This window comes from Gorilla gorilla, chromosome 5, assembly GCF_029281585.2.
Source record: "Gorilla gorilla gorilla isolate KB3781 chromosome 5, NHGRI_mGorGor1-v2.1_pri, whole genome shotgun sequence".
Lineage (NCBI taxonomy): Eukaryota > Metazoa > Chordata > Mammalia > Primates > Hominidae > Gorilla > Gorilla gorilla.
In genome coordinates, this window is record NC_073229.2 from 157,418,389 (window position 1) to 157,432,331 (window position 13,943).

General features: G+C 36.9%; 1 protein-coding gene across 1 annotated transcript in view; it reads right to left on the bottom strand.

The window, feature by feature from the left end:
* LOC109027270 (uncharacterized) overlaps window positions 1-13,913 on the bottom strand; it is a 32,018-nt gene extending 18,105 nt beyond the window's left edge. Inside the window, exon 1 of the mRNA XM_055391617.1 lies at window positions 13,776-13,913. Within this exon, the coding sequence (XP_055247592.1) occupies window positions 13,776-13,913 (138 nt within the window). The remainder of the gene's footprint in view (window positions 1-13,775) is intronic.
* Window positions 13,914-13,943: the final 30 nt, after the last annotated feature.

Here is a 13,943-nt window from a genome sequence, read left to right on the forward strand (position 1 = left end):
ACTTCTAGGAGTGTACCCCTGTGTTTTCCCTAGTGGCAATGATTCAGTATTTGCTAATTCAGTGTTCAAGGGGAATTTTTAGAATGTAACTACTACAAATAACAAGAATCTTCTGTAAGTAAAATGATAATAATGACAATAGAAAGATAGCTAAAATTACTGGGTGTCAACTACGGACCAGGAACTATGTAACCAATTTATAGGCACTATCTTAGTTTAATTCCCATTATTTTATTTAACTCATGAGACCGATATTATTATTAACCCCATCTCTTAGATAAGTTAACATTATTGTTAACACAACACAAAATTTCATTAGGGAGAATTACAGTATCTGACTAACACTGTAATTATTCATTACCTATAAGCCTTCTGTGATTCGTGATGGGGAAGATGAGGGTTACATAAGGAGAAGGATTATGACTATCCTCAAATGGAAAATGCCCTGATAGCCAATTAAAAAAAGACAGAACAAATAAATACACAATTTTCAAAGCATAATCTTATATTTCACTTAGAATTCTGTCCCAGAGCTCTGTTAATTGCAATTGCAGATACCTACATAGAGCTTCCTATTGAGTTGGGGAGGGGAGAGGTGGGAGCCAGGTTAGCCCAGAAAAAAATAGGCCAGCCCTTTCCTAAGAAATATGAAGCCCTCGAACAAACGTCAATGGATGGGACTTCACTTTTTAAATTCAAAACAGCCTGTTGATTTAAAGATGCTTGTTTCAATTTCAAATTATGAGGAGGTACGTGTCTTCTTTAAAAAATGAGGGAAATTGGCTCTAGGAAGGAGAAAGAAAGGAATCACAGTATTAAATCTCTATGGAGATTAAGCAACATTTTTGTTGAAAGACAAAAGAAAGGTCTTTGGTGCCAAGAGGAACCAATCACTCAGAGAGAAAAGAAGTTGAATAGCTCTAGTTAACTTGACTTTGCAGATCTTGGTTTGAGGCCATCTCTGCTATTCTTGACTCAAAAAAAGAAAAGAATCCACTGAGATTAAAAACTACTGTGGAAACTGTGGTCTTTGTTGCAATCCAAGAGAGTAACAGGTCCCCCCAAAAAGAGATGAAAACAAATGACTTCTCAATTGCATATTCTTTCTGTAGAAACAGACAAAAACAAAAAATATAAGAGTTCCATTACAGGGCCTCAATACTCAGATCTAATACTGTTGAACATACAGAGAGAAGAAAACATTTTTAACTGGTATTAGAAACATATTCGACAGAATTTAAAGTCCAGGATATTTTATACTATTTAATTTATTTCTCAATTCTCTGCCATATTTTTTAACTCATCAGAAGGATTTCTAAAAAACACATTCTAGTTTAGGTGACTACCATTTCTTTTATTTAAAATTTTATAATTTATATTATAATTATATTTTCAAATGTTTTGAGACATTCATGGTTGGGACTATTTCTACAGTTCATGCTGTCATAGGTTTGAAGGGAAGTACCTAATAGTAATATATGACAGGGATTCATCAACTGTTTATGAAATAAGTGAATGAATGAATAAATTAATATAGGAAGTTGTTTTCATTAAACAAAATTAATTCTTCTATGAATAATGCTAATTAATTAAAGCTTTTGTGTTTAGTATTGGAACTATGTTGACTTGCATTGAGTTTATGTTGACTAAAATGTTATAGTCCTCTTGGTAACACTTCACTGTTTAGAATCTCTACAGAGTGAATGTTCTATATGCACATAATGCTCACTAACTTTCTTCCCTTCTCAGCTCCTCTCCTGGTGAATTGTTTTTGTTTCATTTTATTTTTTAAGACAGGGAAGGTCTTGCTCTGTCACCCAGCATGGTGCAGTGGCATAGCTGTGGCTCACTGAAGCCTCGATCTTCTGGGCTCAGGCGATCCTTTCACCTCAGCCTCCTGAGTATCTGGGACTTCAGGTGGACACTCCTGTCCCTGGCAAATTTATTTTTAATTTAGTTTTTGTGGAGACAGGGTCTCACTATGTTGTTCAGGCTGGTCTCAAACTCCTAGCCTCAAGTGATCCTCCCCGCTCAGCCTCCCAAAGTGCTTGGATTTCAGGTATGAGTCTCCATGCCCGGCCTCCTAGTAAATTGTTAATAAAGAATTAATTCTTTATTCAGACCTACACCACACAACTAGCAAGGAGAGCGAGATACAATTCTGGATTATTAGAATGAGTTCAATTAAACTTTGTGAAACTTGGAATGACATCAAATTTATTTTAAGCTAAATTTAGCTCTGAGTAAATTGTGAAAAAAGAGAAGTTTATTTTTAACCCTTACCCTCCAGATTTCCATTTTATGTCCCAGAATCTCTTTCTTCCATTGCCTGCTTGCACTTGCCTTGATCCAGGCCCTTTAAATGATCCATGAGCTACTTTCTAGAGGCAACTACATCTACAATAGCTTTTCATTTGGGCCTAATGTGAGCTGTCCTGTGCTCAAAACCCTTTCAGATTCTCTTGCATCTTCCCATCTCTATCAAAACTTTCTTCTGAGTTCCATAGTGTCAAGACCCCACTCTCTGCTTTTCAAGGGGATTGCTAACTAATCTGATGAACTCAGCCTCATTTATGTGATAGTCAGATTAATACATTTTGAAGGAAGTCTTCCCTTACCCCTTTGTAAAAATGATTTTATTGAATAATAACGTATAGTCAGAAAAAATGAATTAGTCATGAGTATGTGATTCAATGAAGGTGAATACACACAAATAACCAGTACCCAAACTAAGGAACAGAACATTACCAACAGCCCAAAAGCCCTTTTCTAAGCGCTATTGCCCCAAAAGTAGGTATTAGTCTAACTTTCCGCAGCATATTGTCCATTTTTATACTTTACTTTAATTGAATCATATATATAATATATATTTAAAGATATATATAATATATATATTTAAAGATATATATAATATATATATTTAGATATATAATATATATTAATGATATATATGTACTCTTTTGTGCTTCTTTTAACATTATGCTTGTGAGATTGCTTTATATTGTTTCATGTGTTTGTGAGGCATTCTCATTGTAAATATAGCATTCCATTGTGCGAATATTCCACAATTTAATTTATTCATTTTATTGTTAATTGGCATTTGGGTAGTTTTCTGTTTGAGGATATTATAAACAGTGCCATGAATAGTCTTCACATGTTTTATTTGTTTGTTTATTTTGTTTTGTGTTCTGGTGAACTTAACATTGCATTTCTAGTGAATATATACATAGGAGTGGAATTGTCTGTTCATAGAGTACACATATTTTCAGCTTTAGTAAAGGTTTGCAAAACGTTCAAAGTTTTCCAAACTGGCTAACCAGTATATACTCCCTGTAGCAGAATGTTAGTGTGTCTGTTTTTCAAAATCCTCCCCAACACTTGTTATTGTTTGCCTTTTCCTATTAGTTATTTTTGTGTGTATATAGTAATGTCTCACTATAATTTTAATTTGCTGATTGTTATTATGCTGACGGCAATGACATTTAGCATTGTTCATGTGTTTCTTGGCTCTCAATGTGCCGTCTTTTGTGAGGTGCCTCTTGAAGACTTTTGTCTATTTTCTATCATTGTCTTTTTTTGGCTAATTTATAGACATAATTATATTTGAGAAAGGAGCTTTAATGGCGAGAGCATGGTGGTAAGCAAGGTGTATAAAGCTGGGGAAAGATGTCTAGGCATATGGTTGTTTCTATTTCCAGGTACTTTCCTGTGTCTCAGCCTTACTTTGTACTTTCAGGTAACACAGGAACACAACTCCTGTCTTTAGCCACATACATCCTTTGGACCAATATCCTACCTTAGAACTGACATTTACCATCCCAGTTGCACATTTATGTTTATTTTTTATCTTAAATTGGGACTGAGAAAAATCTGATTCGAAGTCAAGATTCTGCTGAGTTGGCATCAAATTTCAAAATCCAAGTGGAAAAAAATTGCAGAGAACTAGAACAAGTGAGGGTAGAGTGGAATAAACATCTCAGCCTTAGCTGTCATGTCTCTTGGCCACGGATACCGCTATGGTAATGTTATCCTATGTGAGTGGTCACAGTAACCAAAAGCACAGCCTCACTGAAAGGCATCCAGAGGAATGAATTAGCCCACAGCATTTGGACCAGCTGGAGAAATTTTCCCAGCAGTACTCCTCCAAAAAGAAGGCAAGCAGCAATACAGAGAATAACAATAATGCCAAACTATGAATGTTGTCAGCTGTATTTTCCATTTGTCTAAAACTTCTTACTTAGTCATGGGCCTACTATAACTTCCTAGGTTGAAAATCAACTTTTAATTCAATTGGTATAACGAATAGGCCATTATACAAATGCTTGGAAAGGTGCTTGCAGGAATGCTGATTAGTGATCATTGCAGTTCGTCCTGATTTAATATAACCCCAGATTTCAGGTCTTTACGCCTATGTATTTTTTACATAGTACCATCAATTCCACGGCAATTAATTCTTTTTGGTTTTGGTTTTTGTCTGTTTTAATGTTCACTAATAGTGTGAGCCTATCACCACCCAATCACAGTAAGCCATCGCCCAGCGTTGTTTAGCATTTCATCCCCAGAGTCTCATGGACCTGGGTTTGAATCTGTGCTCTGTTTCCTACTTAGCAGAGTGAGTTGACTAAGTGACTGAACCTACCTAACGCTTAGTTTCTTCACCTGTAAAATGGGCTAAGGATAGTATCTATCTTTTAGAGTTGTCAGGTTTAAAAGAGATTAACCATGTAACTCAGGACTAAGCACAGAATAAAGTTGGCTAATATTGCTGCATACTTTACTATATACAAATTACAACATACAGCTTTAACACATGGCATTTATCTGTAAACTTTGCTAGAATTTTGGTAGTATTCTTCTTCATTTACTTGCACTTTAGTCATTGATCTTTTTAGAATAAGAACTTAGGAAAAGTAACTTTTTATCTCTACATTAGATTTAGAGAAATCAATAAATTGATCTGTGCATCCTAATTAATAGGTGAGCAGAATTAATAAGAAAACTGCCTCACACAAGTTCCCAAGTGGCATAAATGTAAATGAAATCCTTTAAGTACTCAAAGAATCAGAGGCAACATTTTACCAAAAATATCCAAGATGTAAACATAAGCTAGCAATGGACTATAAACGCAACAGGGTGTTGACTAAATATATGTATTTTTATCCTTCTATTTCCCCTTTTTGTTCACTTTCCTCTCCTGGGGTCCTTGGTTCTCCTGCTGATCCTTCCTGGTTTCCATTTATCTTCACCGTGACACTTTTCCCAGCCTTATCCTTCCCAGGCCAGTCAAACACTGTATTTCCCTATCTCACATCTTTATTGTATGATATAGTCCTAACACGTGGTCCGCTTTGCTTTCACATTGGAAAGAGAAAAGTTCCACTGAGTTAGCTTTAAAGATTATGGAACCACCTGTCTAAAGATATGCTCATGTGAATAAGAAAATCTTGATTTGACTCAAAGGAACCAATTCTGAATGGCGGGGTTTGGAGAATCCTTTACAGAACTGCAAGTGAGACCATCTGGGGAAAATTCATTTTTTAATAGATCAAATCATTCAACCTGTCAATGACTATACAGCCCTTGGCAATCCTAGTCCTGATTAAACATATCCACTTGCACATAAACATATGTATACACACACACACACACACACACACGCAGCATATTTTGTGTGAGTTCATTGAAATGCTAATACTTTTTCACTACCTGTAATTATGTCTGCTAACATGATTCCCATCTCACCCTCCCCCCATGACTTAAAAGTTGTTACGGAACACCATCTGAAAGACAGCCATATTCGCACACCCATGATAAGCTGGACCTGAAAAGTAATTATCCTGGATTAGCACAGGCCCTCTCTATGCTAAATTAGCAGCCAGATCCAGGCACACAGTTGCTTCCTGACCCTCAGTTACACTTCACAGAAAACCTGAAGAAATCTGAGTAGAGCAGTCCTCATGCTATTGGTTTAATTTACTTACCATTTATAGCCCTGGCCTCAGTTGGGAAACAGATTTATTTAGTCACTAAGAAATTGATCCAACCTAGGTACATATTAGGCAACAATTAAATGCTTATTCATTGGTTGGCAAGCAAGCAACTTTAAAAGGGGAGAAGAGGAAAATTAACACTAATGCTGGAGTAGGCCTTAGAGAGAAATCACTGACCTGGATCCCCTTTTTCTGCATATCAGGAAACTGAACACACAGAGATTAAATGACAACAAATGGTGACAGAAGCAAACCTTATACCCAGAATTCTAGTGTAGTGCTTCTTCTATTATGATTTCTGGTCCATGTGTCAAAAGAAAATACTAAGGGCAAAAGACACACTTCGATGCTAAAGCTATAAAATGTCATCACCAATCATTAGGAAGAACTGCATAGCTCATTGATATATATCTTAAAATACATGTCACTCTTCTGACCCTGTGGCTGGATAATGTTTATAATAGCCTCTACTATTACACAGTTTCCATTTATATATTTCATCTTTGCATCTCTATTTATAAAAAAAAAACCCACAAATGTATTTGTTTCACAGGTGGCTTACAATTGGATGATGAGATAAACCTAAATATGACATAGTGGCAGATAACCATAAAACAGTCATCACCCCCAGATTCACTTTGCTCTTTATGTATACCAGTAATACAACAACAACAACAACATCAAAAAGTTTGGAACAAAAGTTTCTCCGTGATCCAAGTGGAGAATAGAAGAAGCTGTCTAATGGTATTACAGAGAATGCCTAGAGTGAGAAAATTGAGGCAATAAAACATGAAGTTATTTATCTGGCATTAACACAAGGTTATTTATACTAAAGTAGTAGTTAAACAAGAGCTGGAAAACTTGGGGACATGGTGGAAGTAACTTTGGATGACACATTGAAGTCAACCAGTTTACATATTATTTCTTCTTTTATGTTCTTTATTCTGCTTTTTTGTAAAGCAGCAATTCATTGTCTGATGCCAGCATATTGCACTTAGTTTAGCACTGTTAACTGTATTAAACTTAGTTTAGATCTTCGTTTAGCACTTAGATCTGCTCACTGATTTAGAATCCAGGGACTTTGATATTACGTTACTTTCCATTTTGATTCAAGGGTGCTAAAATTCTGCTATAAATCACTATTCAATTAAAAACTGATGTATGTAAACCTTCTAGTAGGAAACAAAATTGAAGCATTACAATCACTGAGAGAATACAGCCCTGTTGTCCTCTTGCACCCTTTAGAGAGTAAGTGAATCACTCCTAACCCACTCTCTTATAAACCAGACAATTCAGAGGACCAAGAGGCATTAGTCTTGCTTCCTCTTGGGAGGTTCACATTTTCCAGTGAACACACGAGTGATCAGTCACAATCAGGCACAGATGGAATTCCCAAGACATGTGCTCCCTGCCGTACTTAACCAGCACAACTTTTGCCCTTGTCCTAGGTATGCTACCATTCAAAATGACTGTATCAAAACTGAAGATGGTTAGAAATGAAATGGAGAGAGTCAAAACAGGCTGCTTCCAAATGAAAGCAACCCAAAGCATGGAAATTATGGGTATGGGAAAAATGCTTTCTTGGTTTATTTGATTAACACTTTGCCACTGAGAAGAATTTTCCTTTGAGGTTTTTTATTCTGTGTAGTTTTTAATGTAATTGGTTTAAGTGATACTTTACTTAAATATATCTTAAATCTGCCACTAACTATAAAATTTTCATGTTCAGTCCAATTGACTTCAAAGTTATCCAAAATGCTTATTCCCAAGTGACACCTATCAGTATCCAGCTGTGTTCTTGATGGAGACTGACAGCTGAAACCAACAATTAAAGTTACCCAATGCCAGGACTCTTTAAAGACTAAAGGGCTTTACAGTACCTATCACAGCAGCTCATAACCAACTTGTACCATTATTGCTTCTATAAGTGTGCTGGGAGGATTAATTTCTTGAAATTTATTTAGTGTTACAGAAATAGTAATTTGCAGAGCCAAAAGGTCATTCTTTGCCAAATCAGTACATTCAAAGTAGTAAATTTCAATGAAAAACTAAAAGTATCATTGAATATTTGAATATTTTGTATGTATTCTCTAATCATCCTAGCCTCTTCTCTCATCTATGTGACATCAATTAAGAGTTATTAAATTTAAAACTTGAACCGAAGTAGCATAAAAGCCAATTGTTTTATGAATACTGAGCCCTTAATAACTTTCACTTTGTGCACACACACACACACACACACACACAGAGAAAGAACCACCCCCTCCCTCCCTCAAGAAACACTGCTATTCAGATTAAGGTATATCAGAGCAATTCTGTTGTTCCATGATATAGAACTCTCAAAAGGTATACAATCATGACTGCCCCAAAACATAGGAGCAGTGGCTTCAGGGAAACATAAGGAAGTATCAACACTATCAAGTTCTAAATTTGAGATTGGATTAATTTACTTATGTAACAAACATTCACTTGTTTGTTACAAATATTTTTTTTTGTACCTACTATGTACCAGGTCCTGAGCTAGTGTTAAATGACTATGGGTTATGGTTTCTGTCAAAAGAATTATTGTTAAAAGTGGGAAGTGGATATTCTTAGCTATGACTGCAACTAGAATCAGCATCTAACTACTTTATCTAACCCTACCTCCAGCTCCTTCTACCTCCTACTATTTGGGCAGCCCCCTTTCCAACTCCTCTTTCCCTTGATATGAAACCATAAAGATAAATTACCAGGACCACACATAATTGATTAGAGAGATTTGAAGATACTTAATAATGAAATTGGGCAATACAATTGTTGGACATAATATATCATCTCTCATTACAAACAGTTAAGATGCTGAGTATCTGGCAGATGTCCAATATGATTCCCAATTACTGAAAAGTTTTTTGAGAGGACTCTTAAAATTGTAATACACTTATGAATCTCACTTCCAAATTATAAACACAAAAATGACATAAATAGCATATAAAATCGCTGGTAAGGTAAATAAATATTGAAATACAAACTAATTTGGAGAAAGAAACATCCATTTTTATGCTATTGCTTTTGCTTTTTATTTGTTTTAGGAGCTAAATTCTTTCTGTATCAAAGATTATATTTTAGATAATAGAACTGAAGGTTTTCTTTTGACAGAGATACTAACTGATATCTAGCTGGAAAACAGAATAGGATAAATGGCACATTTAAGGTTTGGTATCAAACAGTGTACTGGAATAAAGAATAGACATATAATATTTTTGAATATCTAAAGGGAGAAGTGTTCAATTAAGTATTTAATCTTTTAGGTGATATTAAGCCACTCTACTTTGTAAGATGCCAAGTAAACATTCGGAAGAATGTTTTAAGGTTGTGTGCATGAACAACTCTATGCAGGTAAATTTCAGGATGTAAATTGAAAGGCAGACTTAGCAGAAAGTACCACAAACAATACTTTGGGATGATGCCTTCTAAATTATTGGTTACAACTCTGGAGAAATAGCTTTTGTAATGAGATGCTTTCCTGAAGACATTGGCCCAAGTGCTGGTGAAACCATCGCAAAGTATTTTGCTACTTCTTGACATTGTTAAGAAATACATTAGAAACATAAGAGAAATAGTTGCTATAGCCTTGCTCAGAATTATGGTTCACCCGCATCTAGAATGTGATAAGAGTTTTGGTGACCATACTTCATGAAAAAATCTTAGGGGATTTGGGAAGATCCAAACAAAAGACAATTGTCTTTAAGGAGTTTTATGTGTATTCATTTCTTAATTTTATACAACAGTGAAGCTCTTCAGTTTCCTCACAAGAAAGTTCTGGAGGCCTTGTAGTAAAAGTTAATCAAGTAACAAAATCATGAGGAAGCATTTAAGAATATTACAATGAGGGAACAGTCTTTGCAAGAAAGGAAGATTTTTCAAAGTACAGACTAACTCATATATAAGAATGGGTTATTAATAAAAAACTAGAATTTGGGGGTCAAATTAATAGGCAGAGAAGGCTGTTCTGTTTATTAGGCCATCTCAAATCTCAGGTTATATAGTAATTTTAAAAACGAGGAAATTCACAGATACTCATTTTCAAAATGGTGTGCAATCCTTCAGAATATAAAATTCTCGTAAGTACTAAGTTGAATGATCCCTTATGAGTTTTAACTTGAAAATTTACTTATATGTTACCACTTCTTTAACAGATATGCTGATGACATTAAAATAATAGTTTTGACATTGAATGATTTAAGAGATCTAAGTGAAATATGGATTGAAAAAATAGAGACACAAAATATTATCTTTTTTGTTTGATCAAGAAAGGCACCAAGGTACAATCTGTAGACTTCATAACAAGTAGTAAAGTTAAACTAGGAATTAATCTAACTAGTTACTCATGGTGTACAGACCAATGATAGCTATGAAAAGCTAACTCTTTCATATAAGCGTACACTTCAAAGTTACAATGAAATGAAAAAGAAACTAGAGCAAGTTTTTATTTGTTTTGAAATACAACCCTCAATGAAGCATTGTTTGCACATTGAACTAAATGTATAAACAGTGCTGTTGTGGGTTTAATTTGTGAAATGTGTGTGAGCCTTGATGAGCTGTGATGTTTGCTATTTGGAAATAGAAAACTACTTTTAATTTTACATACTCATCTCAGAATTGACCCAAACATATAGCCTGTGTAAGAGTAAATGAGACCCAGATTAAGATGGCATTAAAAAGCTTATAGTAAGGAGAAACAAAACACAGTTTATTGCAGAATTGGAAACTACTGGTTTTAGCAACTGAGTGGATGAACAGGGCCAAGGAATAAATGCACTTATCTCTACTTTTAGTGACTGGCACCCATTAACAGATAAAGGAACTTAGGGAGAGGAGTATCTTGTCTTGGGGAGGGTGGAGACAGACAACCATTCCTGTTTTTGTTATATTGAATTGTACATCTTCCTAGGCATAAATACTCTTCATGATTTCAGGCCAGGTCCAAATGATACCTCCTACATTCCTTCAGCTGGAAGCAAATTCTCTCTGCTCTGAACTAAAATAGCATCTTTGTCAATGTTTCTCTTTAGGAGCTCAACACTTTCTCCCCAATGTAATGACAATTTTTAAATGTTCAATTTTCTGCTCTAGACCAAAAGTTTCTGGAAGACAGGGACTATGTGTGGTTCATCTTTGTACTTCCTTATTTCAAATAAGCTTCCTTGAATGCTAAGAGCAGAATGCTAAGGAGTATCCACCTTTAAATGGCCAGAGAGGATTTAAGTGAAAAGACAAAGAAAGAATGGTCAGGAAGCTGGAGTTGACTGAGGCCAGAGCAGACCCACAGAAGCCAAAGGAGAAGAAAATTCCAACATGAGGCTTGTCAGCAAAGAACTGGTCCTCAAGTAGGAGAACTGAGAAAATGATTTGCCAGGGAAAGAAGAGAGAAATTTGATATCCTGAAACCCAGGATGGAAACTAGGAAATAAATGCATTGCCACCAGGTCCTCAAGTTCCTCTGGATTGGTGTCCCGGGTGGCTTCCATCCTCACAGTTAAAAACAACTTTTTGGCAATAGGGCCAATTTTGGGGAAAAAAGTATTAGATGTTTGTGGGTTTCTTTTTTTATAAATTCAAAATTAAAATAGCTTCCTTGACTCTCATGGGGACAAATAATCTATTTTTGTAATTTAGACTGCCTGCTGATTTGTTTTTGTTTTGCTTTTCCTTTTCTCTCAGAGGTTTTATTCCAAGATATGTTAGTTCCAAATAGTCCAAATTCACTTGATAGCCCAGATGAGGGAGATTATAAATGTGAAAATTCTCAAGGGATGCTCCTAGTGTAGGTAGATAAAGTAGCCATAGGTGTCAGTTGCTGTTAGTCCATTGTCTCTACCCTGGGTGGTGGTGCATGGGCTTTGCAGTGCATTATGGGTGCACTGCATGGGTGGTATGCACCATCATGGGTGGTACGATGGTGGCAGATGTTGACACTCCATGAGCAGACAGAGCATGGCAATACAGGGACTCAAGGCAGGGAGTTTTCATATTTGGAGTGCCTGGACTCAGATGGTGGAGCTGGCATTTGCAGAGGAGTTTTGCATTTCTTCTGTTCTTGTAGACAGAGGGAGGAAGAGGTCTGTAAGGGACTTGTAAACTTATTCTTAGGTGTGCGGCAACTACAGGGTATATAATCAGATGAAATTTTAAGCTTTAAAAGTAGGTGTAGAAGGTGAGGCTTTGGAAACCAGGAAACCGCTACTCCAGATGCCAGCAAGTGGAGCCCTCTAGGGCAGGAGCTCAGACTGGCCCAGTGGCAACACAGTCCCCCTTGGGAAGACTCTCCCCATTCTCTCACTCTTGGATACCTGGGTAGACCACTGCTTATCTGAACATTAATGAGAAAGAAAAATGCTACACCAGTGTAACCACTCTAATACTCAGATGAGGCAGAACTGAGGAGCAATAAAACAGTGGCCTCCCTAAAGTTTCATCTCACATGTGTATATATCACTTTAGAAATTAAAAAGTCTCATTTCATCTTGAAATAGCAGCTTTAGGGATCATCTTCTCATTTCAGATGGGTAACTATGGCTCACTTTAAGTTAAATCACATTAGCAAGACACTGCAGCTAGAATGAGTTCACTTGGTTCAACACAATAATAATGAGTGCTTATTATGTCCCCAGCCCTAGGCGAGGCACTGTAAATAGAGAGAGGAATTAAAGGCAGCCAACCCTAATCCTTCCTATCTTAGTCTGTTTTGTGCTGCTATAACAGAATAGCTGAGACAGTGTAATTTATAAATAAAGGAAATTCACTTCTTATTCTTCTAGAGGTTGGGAAGTCCAAGAGCATGGCAGCAGCATTGGTTGGCTACTGCTGAGGGCCTTCTTGCTGTATCATAACCCTGGTGGAGGGCATCACATGACAAGAGGGCAAGAGTGTGCTTGTTAGCTCAGGTCTCTCTTTCTCTTCTTATAAAGCCACCAGCCCCATCATGGGGGGCCCTACCCTTATAATCTTATCTAATCCTAATTATCTTCCAGAGAACCCTTTGCCAATCAACATAGGAATTTGGGGATTAAATTTCCAACACATGAAATTTGGGGATACATATCAAACCATAGTATTCTGCCTCTGACCCCCAAAATTCATGTATTTCTCACACATAAAATACATTCATTTCATCCCCATAGACTCAAAGTCTTAATTCATTCCAGCATCAACTCAAAAGTCCAAAGTCCAAAGTCTCATCTGTGAGCTTGTGAAATCAAGACAAATTATCTAGTTTCAAGACACAATGGTGGAACAGGCATAGGGTACACACTCCTATTTGAAAAGGAAGAAATTAGCCAGAAGAAAGAAATAAAAGGCCCCAAGCAAGTTTGAAAACAAGCAGAGCAGACATTAAATTTTTAAGCTGAAAATAATTCAGCCTTAAATGAGTTATTTGACCCCATGTGCCACTTCCTGAACACACTGAGGCTGGGGGTGTGTCCTCAATGCGTCAGGCAACCCTACTCCTGTGACTTTGCTGGGCTCAGCCCACATGGCTGCTTTTCACAGATTGGAGTCACACACTGATTCCTGCAGCTTTCCCAGGCAAGCACTGCATGTTTGCCAGTGGCCACACATTTCTGGAGATTTGAGGGTAGCTCCAACTCTGACCCTACACCTCCACTCAGCATTGCCTTAGTGAGGTCTCTCAGTATGCTCTGCCCCTGTGACAAGCCTCTGCTTGGGCCCCCCAGGTTTTTCTATACATCCTTTGACATCAAGATGGAGACTACTATGGCCCCACAGCTCTTGCATTCTGCACACCTGCAGAATTAGCATCATGTGGACACTGCCAAGGGTTACTGCTTGCACCCTTTGAAGCAGCGGTATGAGCTGCATCTGGGCCAGTGGTATGAGCTGCATCTGGGTAGCAGGAGCCCTGAGCTCATCCTGAGAAACCATTCTGCCCTTGTAGGCCCCTGGGCTCTCTGG